The 25,147-nt window shown below is 34.0% G+C and overlaps 1 protein-coding gene across 14 annotated transcripts in view; it reads right to left on the reverse strand.

Annotated features, from left to right (window-relative positions):
* The window catches only part of DMD (dystrophin), a 2,616,526-nt gene that overhangs the window by 1,267,128 nt on the left and 1,324,251 nt on the right, over positions 1 to 25,147 (reverse strand). For all 14 annotated transcript variants that reach the window (XM_063804906.1, XM_063804905.1, XM_063804907.1 and 11 more), the window contains 4 exons: positions 24,703 to 24,864; positions 4,148 to 4,258; positions 3,578 to 3,751; positions 382 to 537 (listed from right to left, as the gene is read on the reverse strand). In XM_063804906.1, the coding sequence (XP_063660976.1) occupies positions 382 to 537; positions 3,578 to 3,751; positions 4,148 to 4,258; positions 24,703 to 24,864 (603 nt within the window). The remainder of the gene's footprint in view (positions 1 to 381; positions 538 to 3,577; positions 3,752 to 4,147; positions 4,259 to 24,702; positions 24,865 to 25,147) is intronic.

Here is a 25,147-nt window from a genome sequence, read left to right on the forward strand (position 1 = left end):
TCTTCAAGTCATCACAAGTAGATATATATAATGAAAATAAGGAACACTTACAACTAAGAAACCCTTTTAGAGCTATCTGATGGACCAGGAAAAACCTCCCTGAGCGTTACATATTTTTCAATCTGAATAAGCAGAGCCTCACTGATTAATTATTGTTTCTTAATGAGAATTCCACATCGAAATACGTGTATATGTTTATCTTTGTGTATATGTGTGTGTATATATATACGTATATGTGTATATATATACATATACATATATATATGGAGAGAGAGGTGTTTAGAATTGCTAAGACTCTAATCATACATAATTGATTGCCCGTTGCTTTACAATTTATAAGGAAAGTGGAAAGAAGTGTTTGTGGTCTCAGCATGCACACACCTTTGCTCCCAGCTCATTATAATGCAATTTCAAAGCTGTTACTCTTTCATCAAGTTCTTTGGGATTTTCCGTCTGCTTTTTCTGTACAATCTGACGTCCAGTCTTTATCACCATTTCCACTTCAGACTTCACTTCACTCAGACTTTTATACAAGTTCTAAGTTTAAACATAAAACAAAACATAATAATCAGTAGAGTTAAATTACTTCATAATATTATGAACAGAAATAAATAGAGATCACCTTAATTGCTATTCCATGTTTGAAATTTTAATAGAGTAGCATTTTGCAGCGGTGATCAATATCTAGCTTTTGCACTTTCTGTTGATTTAATATTTCTATTTTTAATTGTCTACACACACGCATATATGTGAAATTTGCAGCTATTCTTATTAAACAGAGAGTTAATCATATATATGTGTTTTGTGATATATATATATTTAGTTCTTCAATCAAAGAACATAAATGTCAATTCTGAATTTTACATGACTTCTATTTTAAATGTTGGAGTTATATAATTCTAGCCATAAATTTGGATGAATTAATTCACTCATACATCGGGTATTTATTGAGTGGTTACTATGAACCAGATAGTATTTGAATCACTGGGAAGTCAGTGGTGGCCAAAACACACACATTCACTATTGTTCTCATGGTACTTACATATTAGTAAGGTAAAGCACCTAAATTTCTACATCATAATTTCAATATATATTGTATCATATATAAGAAAGTAAGGTCATTTTCAATGTTAATTAAATTACACAACTTTATTTTCTTAAAAGTGCTGAGGAAAACCAGATAGAAAAATATTATTTACAATTCACATGTACATCACAACTATAAAGCACACACATACGGTTTCACAAAACATAGGTTGCTATAAAAAAGCATCATAAGACAAGTGTCATAACTTTGGAAGACAGCTATGTTCACAATTATACTACCAACACCACTCCAACACCACTTGATGTCTTAATTTTGCTTTGTAGTTTTCCTAGAAAAATATGTCTTTGTATGTATGTGGCCATGTATTCAAATATATATACGTGTGTGTATATATGTATACATGTATATATAATAGTTTACATTATGTATCTCTGCTTTAATTTGTTTAGTCATAAATCTGAACTATCAGTACTTATTTTAGTATTACCAAAAAATAAACCTGCCAGTAGGTAATTGTTTTTATGGAATTAGAACAAAAATTGGGTTTAATTTCTCTTTTCAGTTTAAAAGTAATGTCTAAAAAAAAGCATTTTGTAAAGGCTGGACAATTATCTGATCAATGCTACATGTATATTTCCATATTAATCCTCTTTGACAACTGATGTTAACATTCCTTCATCACTAATAATTATGACTTTTGTCTGAGTTTCCCAGATGATATTATTTACTTCATTTTACTTTTTTCTTAGAAGATATAAAAATATCTGTGTATCTGGAAACACTGAAATTAATTATTATGTTGGAAATCAACGATGCTAATTTGCAATCAGAGATTTTTCTAAATTATTTACTCTCTGAACTTCAAAAAATATAAATGCTTTATTTTGATGAAGAAAGTTCCCTCAAGGTACCGTTAGCCATTAACATCGTTACATTCAATAGGCAAGTAAAATATTTATAAACAAAGAGGAGAAATATTATTTATATTTGTGTTCATGCCAGTAAGACTTTTATAAATAAACAAACATGTCTTGAAGGCAAGACTATGATTATGGTATACATCATAAAGCATCTTAAACAATGAAAAAACTAAACAGTGTAAGGATATTCTTATGAAAGAACTGCTTCAATTGGTCCTGACATTTAAACCACAACCAGAAACCAATTGAGCAAGTGCCTTGAGCAGTTTCCTTTGTACTGACGCAGGGCACAGTCACAGCTTGACACAGGTGAGATTGTTTTGAGCTCATATTTACTGTTAGATACATTTTATAAGGTAACATTAGAGACCTGTTTCTAGAAAAGAACGAAAAGTGCTCACTTTGCAAATATTAGTCATGAATAAGGCACTTGGGTCATTTATGCTTTCCTTTTTTTTTTTTTTGGCAAAATTTAAGATGGGATATGTTCCCATATATTCCTATCCTTACTCATCTAATATCAACTAACTACTTTCTATCATTTCTATTCCAAGTTTCTTTTTGGGGGTGAGAATAATTAAAGTAATTATACCACTAAAATGCAGCTTGAATTATGAAAATATATTATTGAATAAGAATACCTCATATTTTTCACACATAAATGTATGTATTTATTTTAAGATATTTGTTAAAAAGAAAAATATTTTCCCATTCATGATATGACTACGATGTATCTGAAGGAATCTGTTTTTCATTGATATTATGGAGGAGATGTAGAAACAATACTTAAAATATCAAGTACTAACTAGACTCGTTTTCCCTTTAATAACATTCTGTGTTTTCGTTTTATGTGACTTTCCACTCTAATGGTCGATAGTACATGTAGAGTTATAATAATACTTATGTTACTCGAGTAGATGCAATCATACCTCAGCTTTGTTTCCAGAGGAATCATCTCAGTTGGGGAATTTCCAATAACAGCAACATAGGACACCGTTCAATACTATAAAGTTTAAATCAGATTTATACTGTAGGCTATTTGTACCTTTCCATGCCTTTTAATTCGGTGTTGTCTTGAGGCATTTCACTGTATATCCAGTACTGGTGTATAAAGCAAAGTTATTAAAGTTTGGAATAAGAGTACCTGAATTGGAATCTTGCTTTGCCATTCACCAGCTGTTTGTCCTTAAATTCTCTCAGGTAATCTGTAGCCTTAAGAATTAAAGGTGGCTTCTGTACATCACTTAGTTTACCTGGCATCCATTATTTCTGAAGTTGTTAGGATTATTCCAACTACAGTTGTTGTTACTATTTTTAGATTAATATATTTCCTTTCTAGATTTCCATTTAAAATATATTTAAAGAATCATAAAAATTAAACACAAGCAACATCCTTTTATATTCTGCACAGTTCTTAGCAAAATTATAGACTCAAAAAAGACACACAGAATAGGCCACAATACATGTGCCAATTTTTGTTCTCAATCTTAAAATTACATAGTATAATTATTATGGTTTTCTGAAAACAATTCTCTCTTATAAAAGAGCAGATACTTCTTAATGAGGAAAGTCAAGGGGTACCTGCGTATTTGCCACCAGAAATACATACCACACAATGATTTAGCTGTGACTGTACTACTTCCTGTTCCACACTCTTTGTTTCCAACGCAGGCAAGTGCATCTTCACTTCATCTAAAATCATCTTACTTTCTTGTAGACGCTGCTCAAAATTGGCTGGTTTCTGGAATAATCGAAACTTCATGGAGACATCTTGTAATTTTTTCTGTAAGGACAGTGTAAAAAGGCACTGATTTAATTTTGCCTTTCAAACAATAACTGGTCCTATTTTTACTGATAGATTTGCCTTTATTTCTGAAGATATACAGGAAAATAAAAATAAAATAAAGCAGTATTTTTCCATTCATCCAACACAGGAAAACATACATTTGGGAGAATGATTCAGTAGTTTTTTCTTAATGTTATACTAAATAAAAGGTAATTTATTAACCTATTTTATCTTTAAAATGTAGAAAGCAAAACACTCATTGTTTAGACATCAAATTGTAGTTTTCAAATAATGTCCTCAAATCCAATCTTGCCAATAATCAAGTTGTCTAATATAGACTGGAGTATAATGCCCAACGAAAACACGTTCCTTAGTTTCTGAAATAACATATACCTGTGCAACATCAATCTGAGACAGGACTCTTTGGGCAGCCTCCTTCCCCTGGTTATGTTTCTTCATTTCTTCTAAACTGATCTCATGACTTGTCAAATCAGATTGGATTTTCTGTTGGGAGGATAGCATTATTAGTCAGCATGCTCTACAAAGAACAACTAACTTTCCAAGAAGACGAAATTCAGAAACTCTCATCAACCACCTCTACCATGTAGCTTCCTTTAAAATGACCGTAAATTGGCCAAGAGTGGTGGTTCACACCTGTAATCCTAGCACTTTGGGAAGTCGAGGCAGGTGGATCACCTAAATAGAATTATCATAAATATTTTTTACTTTCATAAATTATCCAAGTGAAATGATTTATTTCTTCCCTATGGGATTATTATGAAAAAAGCAATAATCATTTTGAGTCAATATCAACTATTTCAGATATCATTTTCAATAGGTAATTTATATATTATATGTAGAATTGATATGTTTTATCTTTGAAGTCACACTCAAATCGGACCAAAGACATGATGTTAATCTGTAAGATTCAGCCAACTGTGACAGGGATGAGATATAATGAGAAAATTGCATGTGGAAAATAGTCCTTAATTACCTTCTTTTTATTTTATTTTATTTTATTTTATTTTATTTTATTTTGTAGAGGCAGAGTCTTGCTATGTGACCCAGCCTGGTCCCAAACTCCTGGTCTTAAGCAATTCTCCTGTCTCAGCCTCCCACAGAGCTGTGATTATAGGCGTGAGCCACTGTGCCTGGCCTTAGTGTAGTCTACTCAGTCATTATGTGCCATATTTCAGTTAAATTTCAGGGAAGCTATGAATCTAAGAAATGGAAGTTAAGTGCCCCAAACAGGTATTGCTATTTGTCTGATAGATATTTGATGGCTTCCGGCAGATACTGATTTTGAATTTTAGATAACTATAAAACATTTCAATATTTATATATTCAATAAAGACATTTTCGATCAAGTTCTATTGTAAAGTATATTCTGCATTTAACATATGAATTTCTGAGCCAGTTATAGGCAGGGATCTCTGCAGCATGTGGATACGAAAACAATACATTTATTTATTTATTTCTGTCAAATCCATACAAAATCAGCTAGCGGTCAAATCATTCTAATTTAAAATTCAGTCATTATTAGATTATTATAATTTAGAGAAGAAACTAAATTATACCAGAGTGCCCATAACATTATCATGCAGATCATTTTGTATAATGCATATTAGTGTAAGTGAATTTACACCAATTGGAGTAAATTCTGATACATATCATTAGAAGATAACATCAGTTTTGCTTAGCAGTTTCCAGAGAGAACTATAGCCCTGAACTGAGTAATGAGAATTACACCAAGAACATGGGCTAAGTGGTTAAGGAGCTCCTTATGCAAGGTTATAAATTCACAGATGTACCTCAATATTATTCCTTAGAATATTAATCCTAACAATTATAGAGGCAAATTAATTATGAATTACCTAAATAGTTAGAATTCCGCCTTAAAACAAATGAGAGAAAATACGCATATAAATGTATCTTATTTTATTACCATATTGATGATCTTCATTGGTTGAATAACTACCTTGTGTGAGAAATACTGATATGTTTCGTGAACCTAGAATCTGGGAGTAGGGATCCATCTAGGTGCATGACGTTATTTATAGAGCAAGAAATATCACAGAATCTATAAAATTTGATGGAAGTATGCAGGGTGGAGTGATGCTTGTACGGAGGATGTCATAAGGGAGTTGATGTTAAAGTAGAACTTTGAATAATGAGTAAGCATCGCTGGGAGTAACAGATGCTTTAGAGGGGTTATGGCCAGGGCCTTTCATCTTGGAAATGTTAATCCTCCTCAAAAAGGTGGGCCAGTAACAACCATGTCTGTGCCACGTAATTCGGGCCAACTCCATGTTATGGGTGATCAGAATATACACAATGCTTGTGTTAAGAGAGAATCATCAGAATCTCTCTCAGAAAATTAGAACTGACAGAAGAGTCTGGTCAAACTGTGAGTGCTTCGAATTGTGTCACATATACTAGCAAATTGTGCTTATGAAGTCCCTAGTGCAGAGTGGATTGAGGAAGAGCAAAGGTCCATGAACAGAGAGAGAAGAAAGAAGTAGATGCATAGGGAGTGAGGTGGTAACAAAAACACTGATGGCTTCCAATGCAGTATGGCTTTATTTATTTATTTATTTATTTATTTATTTTTTGAGATGGAGTCTCGCTCTGTCACCCAGGCTGGAATGCAATAGCACGATCTTGGCTCACTGCAACCTCCGCCTCCCAGGTTCAAGCGATTCTCCTGCCTCAGCCAACCAAGTAGCTGCGATTACAGGTGCCCACCACCATGCTCAGCTAATTTTTATATTTTTTAGTAGCGACAGGGTTTTACCATGTTGGTCAGGATGGTCTCGAATGCCTGACCTCAGGTGATCCACCCGCCTCGGCTTCCCAAAGTGCTGGGATTACAGGTGTGAGCCACCGTGCCCAGCCCGTAGATAGCATTTTCGAAAGAGGGCTGCAATAATAGCTCCCACAGCACATGCTCCTCTTACCACTCCCTCAACAAGAGGTGAAGTTTATTTCTTCAGCTCTTTAAATCTGGGTTGACTCTTTGACTGCTTTGACCAATAGAATATAGTCCAAGTGCCAGTTATGGCAAAAGTCCTTAAGTGGCCTGGCAGCTTCCACGTCTATCTTTTTAGAACAGTCACTCTTAGGGTGCTCCCTTTTAGAATCCATCCAACATATTATGCTCTGAGAAAGCTAAGTAACATCGAAAGGCCATGGATAAGTGCTTCAGCAACAATCACAACAAGGCTTTCAGCCAAAAACTGCTAGGCATGTGAATGAGTGATCTTGGACGTTCAGCCCAGTTGAGAATTCAGGTTACTATAGTATCAGACAACAATGGACTAAAATCACATAAGAAACCACAAAAGAGAACCATCCAGGTGAGCTTTCTCAACACGCAAAACCATTAGTGGGAATAATAAATGGCTATCATAAATAACCAAAACACAGGCATTAGTCCCTTCTTGAGTCAAAACTTTATTACTGCCCTTGGATTCTATGACACATTCCTGTTTCCACATGAAAAACCTTTCTCTCTCATTTGTTTTGCTTTAGTTACTTCAATTTTGTTACTTCTAAATGAGAGTCCTAAATACTGTATATGCATACTAGATACGCAAGGATATAGGAGTTGTAAAAACAAAAGCATTTCTGGTTGAAGAGAGACAAGGTGTGGAGACAGGGCACTGAAGAGCATAAGGAGTTTGGCAAAATTTAACAAGAAATGTAGGTCGAAATCAGGTATTAAATAACTTTATGTCCCAAATGAATGGTTACCACTATTTTGATCACAAAGATAAATTTCAAAATTTGAAATTGATCATAATCACAGATAACAGTAGTTTTATTGCTAATATTTAATCCGATAACTAAGGAAATTCATAGGGAGGAAATGCGACTGTAAATCAGCAGTATGTTGAAGTGAGTTTGCATTTTAATAATCACTATGTGTGTTTGTACAGAGAGAGAGAGGGAAACGGTACATTTGTATAATATGTATTTTTTTCAGTGTTTTCAAGCGTTAGAGGAAAGCAGGAAGAGAGAACAAAGAGAGAACCATGGAGAACACAAATTTAACTGACATGGAAAGAAAAGCACCAAATAAAGAGAAAGAACAGTCAAAGAGAAAGAAAAGAAGAACTAGAAAAGAGAGAAAATCTCACATCAATTGATGTGAGAATTTTAAGAATGAGAGAGAGAGGTCAACAGTGACAGTTTGAGATAGGTTCAATGGGATCAATAGTAATCAGGGTACATGAGCTCGTCAATGACCACTGCAGCTAGAAGACAGAAGTGGATGACGAGAGCAGAAATCATATTTTCAAGGGCTGGCCTGATTAAGGATCAAGGAGCACTCTAATAAAAATAGTTTAAATTACTTTTGCAGACTTTTGTCTCCACACATAATAAAATTCAGGTCAATCAGACTTGAACATACTTTAAGGCTACGTGAAAGAAGCCAACACATAAAGTGATTTTTTTTAAATGTAAGAAGATAAACTTGATTTTAAAAAACCCTGTTTAAAGCAAGAAAACCAGAGTGAAGCACAAAGCTCAGGGCCAAAGGAAAATATCAACAGGAGGAGAGGTGGCTCTTTTTCAGAAAACAAAAGTAAGATGTGAAGACGCAAGAAGCTGAATGCTTCCTACTTGGTGCTCTCAGAGTATCAGTGTGAAATCATGTTAACAGTAACCAGGATTTAAATTTCAGGGCTCTCTCTTGCCACCTTGGGCAAAGCATCAACATGTTCTGAACCTTGATTTTCTCATGTCTAGCCCAAGAATGATAATAGCAAGCCAGCAATGAAGTTTTCTTATCTGAGAAATTCTCATTTCTTCAGGAGTCAACTACATTGGTTTTGGTCAAAAAGATCAGATGTGACAGTATATGTAAAAATACCTGTCCATGTTATTTGCACAAATATTTAGTTATAAGTTATCAGCGATATAACATGTCATTTCCTCGTAAGCACAAAACCCTAGGTATCTGCTGAGGATGAGAGGAGAGAATCAAGGTGGAATTTAAATCAAAGTGATAAAAGTTCAATAGCAATTGTGGAGACTGTGAAAGGAAACTGATTTAAAAAAATAAGAATACACTCAGAGAGGGTAGAGGGCCCAAATTATACATCTGTAATCATATCTGTGTACATGTATTTAAAAGTTTTTCCATCCCCTTAGCCTCCAAGGTCAGTAGAGGAAAAAATGAAGTATACACATAGTCCTTTACCCTTTTATACCAGAGTGGTCAAGGAAGAGCAAAAAACAAAAAAAAAAAAAGAAAAGAAAAGAAAAGAAATCATCATCAGTATCCTCACCACCGCAGATATTTGTGGGAACTTATGTACTAACACTTTATATAATTAATTCCATCTCCTAATCATATTAACATAAGTATTTATCATCTTCATGTACAAATGAAGGTACAAACATCAACATGCCCAAGGTAACATAACTAGGAAGTAACAAACTTGCTGCCCTTTAACAATTATACTGCCGCTTTAATTATGATTTTAAAATAAAAGTATCCTCCAAATGGACATTTGTGGGAAAAAAGAGAAATTTAATCTTATTCGTATGTTCATAGCATTTAGTTAATTTAATTCAACAAATCGTTCAGCTTCTACTACTCAATTCCACACAGTGAGAACAAAACTGTTGCCCCTATACTTACAGAAGCCTTATTTTAAGAGGCAGACTGTAGATATATAAGTAAATTACAAAGCAGAAATATATGCAATGTAATAGAAAAACTAACATCACACACCAGGGCCTGTCATGGGGTGGGGGCAGTGGGGGAGGGACAGCATTAGGAGATATACCTAATGTAAATGACAAGTTAATGGGTGCAGCACACCAACATGGCACATGTATACATATGTAACAAACCTGCATGTTGTGCACACGTACCCTAGAACTTAAAGTATAATTTTAAAAAAATTTAAAAAAAGAAAAACCCATGCTCTGTGATCAGAAAGACAAATATTAATATCTGCTGTATAATCTGGTGATTTTTAGAAAATTTACATGATTTAACTAGCATATGGCTGAAAAAGGGTTTTGGAGGGTCAGAGAATAAGAATATAGGATCTCATTTTAGGCTGTAGGAAACAAGCTAGCAAAGATTAGGCTTGGGGCATGCAGAGTGTGTGTGCTTAATTTAATGGAAGGAAAGACTGAATGTGAGTTAGTAAGAATTACTATCTAGATGAGGAATTAGTATGAAGCTATAGAACCTTAAGTTTCAGTGCCTCTCACTTGCAAGAGACCCTTCTATAAACCAGCATTTAATTTTCTATTTATAATTTTTTTTTCAAAAACTGCCCCTGGAAATTCTAGAAGCTCAGCATTACAAAGCAAAGCAAAGATAGCGTAAGTGATCATTGCAACACAGGCCTTCCTGATAAGTTCCACATTTTCCCAAATGAGTCATATTGTTGTCATAAGTCATAAATAATAGGAACAACAATAGCTTACATATAACCAAACACTCGACTTTTATCTGTTGGCAGGGGACATGAAGAACCAAGTAACCTGTGAGAGGAATGTTGGGCAATTTGGAGCTCAATGCAAAGCATTCCATGGAATTCGAAATATACATATTTCCATTAAATAGTTAGAAAAACTGTTGAGGATGAGCTTCTGCGTTTTTAGAAAGGTCGCCACCACTAAAATTATTAACATTGAAAAAAATCATCATTGAACATCATATAAAAGTGAGACTTTTATCACAATGTATAGGCATTTCTAGTGAAATTCGCATGTTTGTAGTACTGTTCCAATATGATTAGAGATAAAATTTTCTTTATGCATTGAGTAGATTATGCATTAAGAAGAACTCAGTGGTTAATACATATTTTGGAAATTGAAGATGAACATGTGTCTACACCACAGAACTTCTCAGAATATTTATTAATATATATTGTGTATATCCAAGAATCATACAACACTTTGCAGATGTTATTCTTTTGCTTTTTTTTGCCAGAGTGTATCATACAAGTAGATTTGGAAAAAGGCTATCGAATATACCTAACATATTCATTAATAATAATTCAATTCATTACTAAAATTATAAAATAAAATGTACTTATATTTCCAATTGATTCTACTATGGGTAAGCTGTAAAACATGCATGACACATATTTGCCAGCATCTTTACACATTAATTCCACAAAATTTACATTTAAATTGTAATTAACTTTTAGCTTGTACTTAGGATATCTTTTACCAGCTACTTTACCTAACCTCGTCAGAATTTTATTCTGGAACCACATAAGTAAAAAATGCTTAGCACTTTAGTGCAGGCTTATTGTGAAATAGATAAGTAACTTGTACAAATAATAGAATATTATTGAAACTTCTGGGAAGAACAATCTCCTATGTAAAAATCACTCATAAAAAAAGACAATGTAATCATTTTCTTTTTTGACATTATGAGAATATGATGAAAGAAAATAAAATTGTGGAAGAAAACGTTGGGGATAGAAGATTTAATCCGAAGGAAAATGATCTCTATACTTGTCTACTAGATTTCTAGGTTGTCCTAAAGATGTGAGGGATGTATAATTTGAGTTATATTTTCACCTAATATATACATCTAGTGGGATATGGATAGTAAGCATTTGAAGAAAACAAATAAACCAACCACAAACAACTATTCTTCTGAAATTATCAGCCTGGCTTCGTATAAAATCAGTAAACTCTAACGGAAACAAAGTGAGAGGACATAGCAAATCACGGATACTGATGTGAACACTCACATATGCTCTATGAGGTGTTCTCAATCCAGTACCTTTCAGAATCACTAGATTTTCTTCATCAAAGTCAAGTAATATAAAGCAAATTATATCATCTTTCCATTATATTAAAAAAGACATTGGAGCTTATCTCAACATTCCATTATAAAAAAGGCATTTGAGCATGCAGTAATTATGTTCACAGCACTATATATTCAAAGTAGGAAAATAAAACAAGTGAAATCAAATTAACCATTTTTCCATTGAATATGGTAAAGGGCAAAATTATAGAACCAAAAAATCATTCAAACATTAATCACATTTTAAATACAGGACTTTACAGTTAACTGAGCAGAGAGCAGGGCTGTTTTTAAAATCATGCTTTACCTCATCAAACCATTCTCATATCTATAGTAACAGAAAATGGCCAGCAAAATTATACTGCAGCAGGCTAAAGTATTTAACAGAATGAAGAAACTGATATCAAATAATTATTGGAGTTTCTGTGGTGTCAAAGAAAGGAAAAATTTAGAGAAAATAAGAAAATATTTTAGTAAAAGATATTAAAATACTTCATGTTGAGACTACTGATTGATGGAGGAACGTACCACTGTTTGATTAGTAATTTTGAAAGAGACAGTAATTTGGAAATTGTTATTTTCAAGAAAGGGAAATGGCCACATATCACACGTACTTAGAAAACGAAAGAAACAAAATATACCAAAAGATTTGGGATGATATGTACTTTCCAAAGATAGGAAAATGCAAGAAATGTAATTATTTTCATAGAAAAAAAATGTTGAAAAGTTTCAGGTTATACTTTATAATAATTCAACAAGTAAAAAAAGAAGAAATTCACACAGCTTTTTACAACTCTTTTTTTAACCCCCCCCCAAGTTGAGTTACTTAGAAAAATATTACCTTTAAATTAAATTTTGTCAGCTAAAGAAGTTTTGACTTTTATCAGAAATATGCAATAGGCCAAAGGAAACAGTCTGTTTCAGTGTCTCCCCTACATTGTTCCTTGACATATGAGTTTTGTGGTATATCAACATATTTCTGGAGGAAAAAGTGTCTGTGGCTTCTTATCAAATTTAGGTTAAACTTTTATTTTTGAAAATAAAAAAAAGTGGGTCAAAAATCTCCAGCAGAGAAGTAAAGCATATAAATTTTTCTGCGTAATCTTGACCACAGAACCGTTTAAAAATAAAAAATTGGACATGGTGTAAAATTATTACTTGTAATATACCTGAGAAACGATGTTACGCTTAGTCATAATAATGACAACGATAATAGAAGAGTTCATTATAATAATGTGTTTTCTAACAATGACATTCTTCACAGAAATAGAAAAAACAATCTTAAAATTTATATGGAACTGCAGAAGACCCAGAATAGCCAAATATATCCTAAGCAAAAAAGAATGAAACTGGAGGAATCACTTTACCTAACTTTAAATTATACTACACAGCTATAGTAACCCAAACAGCATGGTACTGGCTTAAGTGCAAACACACAGACCAATAGAACAGAATAGAGAACGCAGAGATAAATCCATACATCTACAGGGACCTAATTTTTGACAAAGTGCCAAGAACACACTTCGGGGAAAGGAGTCCTTCAATAAATGGTGCTGGGAAAATTGGATATCGAAATGCAGAATAAAACCAGACCTCTATCTTGAACCGTATACAGAAATCAAATCAAAATGGATTAAATACTTAAATCTAAGACCTCAAATTATGAAACTACCACAAGAAAACTTTGGGAGAAACCTCCAGAACATTGGTCTAGGCAAGAAATTCTTGAACCATACCACACAAGCACAGGCAACCAAAGCAAAAATGGACAAATAGTAACACACCAAGTTAAAAATCTTCTTCACAACAAAGCATACAACCCACAAAGTGAAGAGACAACCCATGGAATGGGAGAAAATATTTCCAAACTACCCATCTGACAAGGGATCAATAACTAGAATATATAAAGAGCTCAAACAACTCTATAGGAAAAAACTAATAATCTGATTAAAAATGGGCAAAATATCTGAATAGACTTTTTTTTGAAAGAAGATAAATGACCAACGGGTATATGAAAAGGGTCTCAATATCACTGATCATAACAGAAATGTAAATCAAAACCACAGTGAGATATAATCTCACTTCAACTCAAATGGTTTTATTTATAAAACAAGCAATAACAAATGTTGGCGAGGATATGGAGAAAAGGGAACCCTCATACACTGCTGGTAGGAATGTAAACTAGTACAACCACTATGGAAAACAAGTTTTGAGATTCCTCAAAAAACTGTAAACAGAGCTACCATACAATCCAGCAATCCCACTGCTGTGTATATACCCAAAAGAAAGAAAATCAGTACATTGAAGAAATATCTGTACTCCCGTGTTTTATTGCGGCACTGTTCACAAAAGTCAAGATTTGGAAGCAACCTAAATGTCCATTAAAAAACGAATGGATAAAGAAAATATGGTTTTCTAGATATACAATCATGTCGTCTGCAAACAGGGACAATTTGACTTCCTCTTTTCCTGATTGAATACCCTTTATTTCCTTCTCCTGCCTGATTGCCCTGGCCAGAACTTCCAACACTATGTTGAATAGGAGTGGTGAGAGAGGGCATCCCTGTCTTGTGCCAGTTTTCAAAGGGAATGCTTCCAGTTTTTGCCCGTTCAGTATGATATTGGCTGTGGGTTTGTCATAGATAGCTCTTATTATTTTGAAATACGTCCCATCAATACCTAATTTATTGAGAATGTTTAGCATGAAGCGTTGTTGAATTTTGTCAAAGGCTTTTTCTGCATCTATGTAGATAATCCTGTGGTTTTTGTCTTTGGCTCTGTTTATATGCTGGATTACATTTATTGATTTGCATATATTGAACCAGACTTGCATCCCAAGGATGAAGCCCACTTGATCATGGTGGATAAGCTTTTTGATGTGCTGCTGGATTCGTTTTGCAAGTATTTTATTGAGGATTTTTTCATCAATGTTCATCAAGGATATTGGTCTAAAATTCTCTTTTTTGGTTGTGTCTCTGCCCGGCTTTGGTATCGGAATGATGCTGGCCTCATAAAATGAGTTAGGGAGGATTCCCTCTTTTTCTATTCCAAACTATTGATTGGAATAGTTTCAGAAGGAATGGTACCAGTTCCTCCTTGTACCCCTGCAACCAAAAAACACATGAAAAAATGCTCATCATCACTGGCCATCAGAGAAATGCAAATCAAAACCACAATGAAATACCATCTCACACCAGTTAGAATGGCAATCATTAAAAAGTCAGGAAACAACAGGTGCTGGAGAGGATGTGGAGAAACAGGAACACTTTTACACTGTTGGTGGGACTGTAAACTGGTTCAACCATTGTGGAAGTCAGTGTGGCGATTCCTCAGGGATCTAGAACTAGAAATACCATTTGACACAGCCATCCCATTACTGGGTATATACCCAAAGGACTATAAATCATGCTGCTATAAAGACACATGCACACGTATGTTTATTGCGGCATTATTCACAATAGCAAAGACTTGGAACCAACCCAAATGTCCAACAATGATAGACTGGATTAAGAAAATGTGGCACATATACACCATGGAATACTACGCAGCCATAAAAAATGATGAGTTCATGTCCTTTGTAGGGACATGGATGAAATTGGAAATCATTATTCTCAGTAAACTATCGCAAGAATAAAAAACCAAACACCGCATATTCTCACTCATAAGTGGGAATTGAACAATGAGATCAAATGGACACAGGAAGGGGAATATCACACTCTGGGGACTGTTGTGGGGTGGGCGGAGGGGGAAGGGATAGCATTGGGAGATATACCTAATGCTAGATGACGAGTTAGTGGGTGCAGCGCACCAGCATGGCACATGTATACATATGTGACTAACCTGCACAATGTGCACATGTACCCTAAAACTTAAAGTATAATAAAAAAAAAAGAAAATATGGTACCTATACACAATACAGTACTATTCAGCCATAAAAAGAATGACGTCCTGTCATTTGCAATAACATGGATGGAATTGTACGTTATTACGTTAAGTGAAATAAGCCAGTCACAGAAAGACAAACATCCCATGTTCTCAGTTATTTGTGGGAGCTAAAAATTAAGATAACTGAACTATGGAGATAGAGAGTAGAAGGATCCTTACTAGAGGCTGGGAAGGGTAGTCAGGGGTTGGGGAGGAAGTGGGAATGGTTAATGGGTACAAAATTTAGAAATAATGAGCAAGACCTAGTATTTGCTACAACAGGATGACCATAATAAAAAAGTAATTTGATTCTACATTTTAAAATAAACTAAAAGAGTACAACTGAATTTTTTATATCACAAAGGATAGATGCTTAAGGTGATAGATACCCCATTTCCCCTGATTTGATTGCTACGCATTGCATGCCTGTATCAAAATATCTCATGTAACGTTTATACATCTGCTACGTGCCTACAAACATTGAAAATAGAAATAACGTATTTTCAAGTAATTATGGTTACTTTTCAAAATAGATAAATGAGTAAATCAAACTCTAGGGAACATTTTGGAATGCTGCCTAGAAATAATTGGGAGATTGTACTTGTAGGTTAATTTTCACTTAACAAAGGGCTAATTATTAAAGTGGAGAAAGCAGATCTGAGTTAAAATATCAGCATCAGTAAAAATGCTTTAGCATTAAAATTCATTAAATGGAATAGAATGTAAACAATGGGAACATTATGATATTACTATGTAAGCTCTTGCGGACATCAGTACGCCATCAATAAATATCTACCATTTAAGTTAATTCCAGGTTATTTAACAACATTCATCACATTTCACCCTTTGCTATGCATCAAAATAATGGAGTGAAAAAGTTGATGGTAACCTTAAATTATCTTTTTAAATATATAATAGTAGTTGATATATTCTCTATTCAACAGGGTTTTATAAACAACTTTGAGATACAATTTACATACCATAAAATTTTCATTTTAAACATATAGTCAATGAACTACAGGAAATTTATAGAGTCATGTATATATCACCACAATCCAACTTTAGGACATTTTTTATTAACCCCGAAACCTTTGTGTCCATTTTCATTCACATCCTGTTCTCAACCCATGCCTCAAACATTCATCTAGTGTTTTCAAATATTCCCTTAAACACAACTTTTATACCTCATTAGGCTGCTGTAATTACCAAATAACGTGAACGCTTTCAAAATATTAGATATTCACATGGAATAATCCTTAAAAACTAGGTAATACATAAAGAGGCTAAAATATATATTTTCCATCAGTCTTTCCTTTTCATGTGAGGAGTTCCATTTTATACTATTTAAAGTATTTTGGAAAGGTTTTCAGAGCTTCAAAGTTGGGCAATCATAAGGCATTATGAGAAGATGTCTTTATGATACTATTAAGTTCCATTGGAAAAATGGTTCTTCACTATTATGGTAAACGTGAGTGGCCAGCAATTTCTAAATTTTATCTTTCTTTGGTGCTATCTAATGAGTGGCAAGATGGCAAGGACCACGTTAGGCTTATTCACATTTTAAATTTTACACTGCCTATCACATTTGTCTGACACATACTTAGTGACTAAACCTCAGAGGAATTCAATAAATTTGCCAGCTATTTGTTAGAAATCTGCTGGGTGGCCCACCGTCTTACAGCTGAACTTTAGTGGGTAGAGAATGGGAATAGATGGGGAAAATTTTAAAAAGCAAATAAAAGATTTAACAATCACGATAAACGCTGAAAGAAAAATAAAACATAATATGTTATGCTGTTATCTGGCTGTGCATTTTAGATCGATAAATTTTCTGTGTGCTATCTTTGAAGTAAATATTCATTTGCATAAGACAAAATTGGGAAATAATAGGATAAATTTGGATCACTTCAAAATATTCAGAGTGTTGCAATAGTGTTCACTGTGGCTGTAGCGTGATGTTATTAGACTGGTGCAAAAGTAATTGCAGTTTTTGTCATTAATTTTAATAATTTCATCCTTATATGTAGAATTTGTAGATAGATTTTTACCAAAGCATACTATAGTTTAATTGCAGTCTTAAAATTTACACATCAAAATAATATGAAAGAAATCTGTATCTTTATCATATAGCCAGTGAGGACATAATACTGTACAGGTTTTCCAAGTACAGTCAGTGACGTGTGGCAAGTTTCTAGTATTTTACATTTCCTACAACTTGTGTTTATGACTGTTTCCCACACTATTAAACATATGAAACTAACAAGTTATTCTTAAATGGAGAGTAATAAGTTCTGTATAGCAACACATAGGGGTGGCCTTTCAATGATAGAACAGATTCAAAATTAAATGCACTAGGTTTACCATCTACTGGGCTGTGTAAAAAGAAAATAAAAAGTCTACATCTATGGCTAGATAGGTTTTAATATTTGAACCCAAATCTCTGGATTAGTTCTCCATTTTTTTCTTCTTTGACTAAATTATCCAATTACTACATAAATTCCCCTTTGCAGGTTTCTGCTGTCTAACTCATAAATCAATAAAGCAGACTGTAAAGTTACACTCTTCCAAGTCGTTTGGCAATCAAATATGCCTATTTACACTATAAGAGTCTGTTTTATTCCTTAATGAAATCAAAAGCTCAATCTGATAGACCAAAATCTGCAGTTATATCTTTATTTTTAAGCCATTGATTTTGATAGCTTGGAATGTTTACATTTAAAGATGACCAATTATATTTAATGTGAGTTATAAGATTTAGCTTCTTTAATAAACACGGGAAGATTGCAATTATGAATTCTTTTTAATGTGCATTTAATGTAATTAGTTTAAATTAATAGCTTTCTTTGGTTTAAAAATCCCCTCTTTTCTAAATTGTACTCACATTGTTAATGGGAGGGAAAAAGAGACGGAAGGAAGAAGTCTGGTCTGTAGTGGACTCTGGAACACCTGACGTCCTAGCTTGGTGAGCAAACAACGGCAGTATTTTTCAATATTTAATTATGAGGCACTCTTCTTTGAAGGTAATTTGTTTCCTTCCTCTATTCCTGCTCATAAATCTACTATGTGGGACACGAGGTTACAAAAAATGAGATCAGAATTCTTTGGGAAAAAACAAATAGAATAGCAAAGCTAGTGGAGCCACTGCTAAGCAACTCTGCTCTTGCTTGCAGTAATTTAAGCAACAGGGCCATGTTTTCCCCTACAAAATGTGCATCAACACTTAAGGACATGGTGACTTTCAACAGGTGCCCATGTTGGGTTGTTCTTACATATCAAAGATTCAAAACTAAAATTAGTAGAAAAGGAAAAAATCGTGTATGTGAAAGTATCTTTGTAATTTTAAAAATTACAAGACATTTAAGTAGCTATTTAAACATAGTTGTCACTGTCCCCTAAAATGATTAAGAGCCATATGCAAGTTAATTGACATGTTAACAAATGGGGTTAGAAAAAAATGAATTGAAGAAAGCCAAGCTGAGTTCAGCCTCAAACATCTATATTGAACATTCTATTTGTCTACATTACAATTTGTGCGATAGCTCTCAGCTATATTTTCTTCCATCACCCGTTTTCCATTAGAGGAAAAAATCAAAATAGGAGAGAATCTCACCAGTAGTTTGACTGCCACTCTTACTCCCTCCCATTGAAACGTTGACACAGTCATAGAAGAGCATCTTTATGAAAGAGTGATAGAAAATGTCGTATGAAAAATACTCTGGAACTATTTAGTCATTACTAGTAGGGAACCATCCAAAGCCATTCTCCAATTAGCTACACATTAGAATGAGTAAAAGTTTCCGAAAATTCTGAAGACCGAATCCACCTAAAGATTTGATTTGACTGCTCTGGGGTTCAGTATGGTTACTTAGACTGTTGCTATAGGATTTTAGGTGCCAAAACTAAACTCTGTGCTTCAATACATAGTTCTGAAAAATTGAACAGTAAATGACTAAATTTGTTCCATGTGTTTCTTTGCAGTTATACAATTTCGTGATTTAATTTTTTAATTATTTCCAAGGAACACGCACAGGTTGTTACATTTTTAATCATAGTACTTTGGAAATAATTCTAGTTTCTGTTTTCTAAGATATATTTCCATATCTAGAAGAGTTTTCCCCATTTGCTTTATTCTGTTTTAATAAATCTTTTCTTAATTTTGTACTTTAATAAAATCTCTCATTAAATGAGCTGACACTGGGTAGTTTGATGTTGTGGTCATATAATTTAATTTAAGACTGTGGTACCAGTACCATGCTGTTTTGGTTACTGTAGCCTTGTAGTATAGTTTGAAGTCAGGTAGCGTGATGACTCCAGCTTTGTTCTTTTGGCTTAGGATTGACTTGGCGATGCGGGCTCTTTTTTGGTTCCATATGAACTTTAAAGAATTTTTTTCCAATTCTGTGAAGAAAGTCATTGGTAGCTTGATGGGGATGGCATTGAATCTATAAATTACCTTGGGCAGTAGGGCCTTTTTCATGATATTGATTCTTCCTACCCATGAGCATGGAATGTTCTTCCATTTGTTTGTATCCTCTTTTATTTCCTTGAGCAGTGGTTTGTAGTTCTCCTTGAAGAGGTCCTTCACATCCCTTGTAAGTTGGATTCCTAGGTATTTTATTCTCTTTGAAGCAATTGTGAATGGGAGTTCACTCATGATTTGGCTCTCTGTTTGTCTGTTATTGGTGTATAAGAATGCTTGTGATTTTTGCACATTGATTTTGCATCCTGAGACTTTGCTGAAGTTGCTTATCAGCTTAAGGAGATTTTGGGCTGAGATGATGGGGTTTTCTAGATATACAATCATGTCATCTGCAAACAGGGACAATTTGACTCCCTCTTTTCCTAATTGAATACCCTTTATTTCCTTCTCCTGCCTGATTGCCCTGGCCAGAACTTCCAACAGTATGTTGAATAGGAGTGGTGAGAGAGGGCATCCCTGTCTTGTGCCAGTTTTCAAAGGGAATGCTTCCAGTTTTTGCCCATTCAGTATGATATTGGCTGTGGGTTCGTCATAGATAGCTCTTATTATTTTGAGATTCGTCCCATCAATACCTAATTTATTGAGAGTTTTTAGCATGAGGGGTAGCTGAATATTGTCAAAGGCCTTTTCTGCATCTATTGAGATAATCATGTGGTTTGTGTCTTTGGTTCTGTTTATATGCTGGATTACGTTTATTGATTTGCATATATTGAACCAGCCTTGCATCCCAGGGATGAAGCCCACTTGGTCATGGTGCATAAGCTTTTTGATGTGCTGCTGGATTCGGTTTGCCAGTATTTTATTGAGGATTTTTGCATCGATGTTCATCAGGGATATTGGTCTAAAATTCTCTTTTTCTGTATACTACAAGGCTACAGTAACCAAAACAGCATGGTACTGGTACCAAAACAATGAGAACACATGGACACAGGAAGGGGAACATCACACACCGGGGACTGTTGTGGGGTGGGGGGAAGGGGGAGGGATAGCATTAGGAGATATACCTAATGTTAAATGACGAGTTAATGGGTGTAGCACAACAACACGGCACATGTATACATATGTAACTAACATGCACGTTGTGCACAGGTACCCTAAAACTTAAAAGTATTAAAAAAAAAAAGACTGTGAATTGGCTAAGTGTTATCTCTTGAAATAAAATACTCCTGGGCCAACACATGCTGTTACATCCTTGCAGCAGGCAGCTTTATTTTCTAAAAGTTTAAGCTTTGCTTCTGTAGGTAAGCTCATGTCACTAAAATAAGCAAAATAATTTTAAATCCAATTCAGAATCTGAGGGCCCAGAGAAATAACTGATCAATGAACTCACTAAGGAAGTGAGCAGCTCTTTTCTTTCCTATAGTAATAAATGCAAATGTGAATGTAAAGAAGCATCCTGATCTACATCTACATTTATATATAACAAGAGTATGGTTGTCAGAAAGTTATACATATAGTATGCATTTCCTTCGTGCAATAGCTTTTATGTCTGAGGATCTCAAACGATCTTAAAATGCAGAAAAAATAATGCTCTAACAGATTCAAATTAACTAGCAAAACTCTCAGTGCACCACACGGTGGAGACAGACACCCACAAATCTGCGTGACCAGTATATGACAGAAAATCTGAGCATGTATTTCAAAGAGGACTTAATATGGTAACTTCATACATTTTTTCCTGCTTCTCAGTGATGAATTAAGCTAAATATACCATTTATGAGAAAAGAAATTATAGAGCACTAATATTTTAATTAGCAATAACCTTTTTAAGTGCAAATTTATAGAAACACATTTTTGTTAATACAATGCATTAAAGTTAGCCCCTATTCTATTCCTTTCTTTTCTTTCTTTCATCTATCTATCTATCTATCTATCTATCTATCTATCTATCTATCTATCTATCTATCCATCAATCCATCCATCCATCCATCCATCTATCCATCCCATCTCTATATTTAAAATGTCATTTTGGTGGCATTCTTAGTGGATCCTTCATCTTACACACTGTGCTTATGTTATTTCACTATCTAACTTTTGACTATTTTATTTCATGGGAATTTCGAGCTGCTTTTTAGGAAATATAATCCTTGAAGCAAATCTGAGTACCTGAGAACTCTGTTCTAGAAAACAATTCACTTACTGCCATATTAAAATAAAACCCTGGAGCAGAAGAATGTTTTAAGAGCTTTCAGATGGCTTGTATTCTCCAATATTATGTATTACCATTGGGGAGACTCGATGTCAAGAACTATGTTGATAATGCAGGTGTGACCTGAAATGCACGGAAAATAGATTTGAGCTGAATGCCCAAAATCTCTTTCTTGAAGTAGATCTGAAATTTCATAATTTATCTCTGTTCTGCTGTTTGCTAGTACTTTTCTACTGATGTAGTTAATAACATTTTTACTGTAGTATTTTTTTAGAAAAACCAAACAAAATATTTTGCTATTAAAAACAAGTAATGTTTATAAAATCCTGAATCCATTTCTAAATAAGAAAAAACACACAGTGCCCCTTATCACAACCTGTTCAACTAAAGACGATTCGACCTAAAAGCTCCAATTTTCCTTGAAAGACAATAGTATAATAGCTTTGCCTATCAAATTTGCTACTCATAATTTCATTCTGCAAGTCTGTCACAAAGTAGTTCTTTATGCATTTTAAAGTACAAACTTGTAATATTAATGTCTAGTATTCATACTGCTCAAATTTTTCCTTAATTCCATTCAGAACGTCACAAGCATTTTTAATCAAACATTCCTTCAAAACTCATGTCATTAGTTTAAATGAAAGCAGTTCTACTCTGTATTTCATTTATACTCATGTAGTTCTATCCGAATTTCTCAATTCAGAAACAATTACTCATTCCTATCATGCATTTTACTAAACCCTGCTGTGGTAGACACACAAAATAACCTGACTTGATCATTACACATTCTATACATGTAAGAAAATATTACATAAATGTTGTATCCATAAATACGTATAAATATTTTATATCAAAAAACCTTTTTCATTATGACTCAAACTGGGACGGACTTAGGAATAGTTAATACTAGAGAATCTGGCTTGTGTAAGTTTGAAAAATATATATACTGGAGTAGGTTTGTATAAACATATCACACTTACCCTCTAAAATATGTACAATCATTATATATCAAGACAAAATAAAAATCGAATCCTCAAGTATGTTTACTATTATCCCTCACTTCTACTACAATATTTACACTTGCTGCCCAGTGAAAAACTATGATGAGGATTTTATTATCAGGATTCTCCCCAAAATTCTCTTTCTTCATCCACTATTGCAATTGTATGCACTCCATAAGGAAATAATATTTCCTGGACTTTTTAAGCCTATCAAAACTACCTATACTCTGCCACATATTATCAGGGACATTCTTGGTCAAAGTTAGACAATATGGTAAACTAACTCATGCTATTGTGTATACTGATGCCCAGAACACCTATTAACGGTGATTCATTAACTGTAATTGCATTGTAACCATGATCTACAAATCTAATATATCACCCCCAAATTCATTTTAAAGTGAAAAACTTCAGACATCTTCACCAACTGGCAGGGAGAAGGCTTTGAGATTTGCAGCTAACCTTCTAGTGCTCCTCTCATCATAGCATGGACTTGGTGATTGGGTTCACAACATGTATATAAGATTTGAAAAGCAGATCTATTAATTGCGATCACACAACACTAAAGACTTTTGAATAAATAATACCTATGTTAACTTCACATATGTTTAAATGTTAATTAAAAAATGAGAACAGCATTTTAAAAATACTTCTTACAGTGAATGTAAATTTAGTTATGGCCTAAAATTTACTCATTTAAAAGTCAACTCAGATTTATTTTCAACACTATTTTAATTCTCATTCTAGAAAAACAGGTAAACACATTTTATATTTTCATTTGAATGAAGCGTGGGAGTGAGTGCATGTAGCGATATTGAGCATGATCATTAATACTTGAGGTGTAAATTTATATCGATAATTTTGTGTTACTCACTGCTTGTAACTAACACATTTTTATAAAACAATATAGACCATGTGACTAAACTCAACGATGAGTTTATAATAAAATGTTTGAGACTGCTTTCCAACAATGCCATAGAAAATATTTTTTTTCTTTTTATAAGATAGAGTCTCGCTCCGTTCCAGGCTGGAGTACAGTGGTGCAATCTGGGCTCACTGCAACCTCCGCCTCCCGTGTTCAAGTGATTCTCCTGCCTCAGCCTCCCGAGTAGCTGGGATTACAGGCGTGTGCCAACAAACCTGGCTAATTTTTGTATTTTTAGTAGAGACAGGGTTTCACCATGTTGGCCAGGCTGGTCTTGAACTCCTGACATTGTGATTCGTGGGCCTCAGCATCCCAAAGGGCTGGGATTACAGGTGTGAGCCACCACACCCGGCCAAAAAACATTTTCTTTACCATTTACTATCCTATGGTTTTACTCTAGCTTTTAGTATAGTTTGAAGTCAGAAACACCAGAACGTATTGCTCCTGTCTTTGAAATGTCTTTATTTCAAATTCCTCCATTACATCCTTAAAAAAATAAATCTTAGACTAATGATCTAGACCCCCTTTTCTTCCTACCTAGGTCCAAATAGTCAAATCAGTGAATCAAAACAACCCCATGGAAAACTAGTTGAATAAATTTAAAGTTAGAAACACTGCAACATTTTGTTGAAGTAATAAAAACAAAAGAATGGAAGCTGATTCCCAGATGTACTTGCCTGGGCTTCCTGAGGCATTTGAGCTGCGTCCACCTTGTCTGCAATATAAGCTGCCAACTGCTTGTCAATGAATGTGAGGGACTCCTGGATCAAGTGTAAGGATTTTTCAGTCTCCTGGGCAGACTGGATGCTCTGTTCAAGCAACTTTTGCCTCCTTACAGCCTAAAGAGAAGGAATAAGAGTGTATCAGTTAAATGTTTACTCTTGATAGCTTTTCTGTAATCCTGCTGAACAATAAATGAAGATTCTAGACTCTTCCACAATCACCTTTTTGTAAGACAGATTTCGCAGCTTCCTGGCACTCATTCAGCTCTGTTGATAGAAAAAAAATGTGAAGGAGAAAAATAAATAGCAAGCAAAACTATAGGATCAGGGATCTCTGCATGAAAATCAATCATAATATCACGTACATTAAGGAAATAGGCTGGAAAAAATATTAGCAAAA

This window comes from Pan troglodytes, chromosome X (genome assembly GCF_028858775.2).
Source record: "Pan troglodytes isolate AG18354 chromosome X, NHGRI_mPanTro3-v2.0_pri, whole genome shotgun sequence".
Lineage (NCBI taxonomy): Eukaryota > Metazoa > Chordata > Mammalia > Primates > Hominidae > Pan > Pan troglodytes.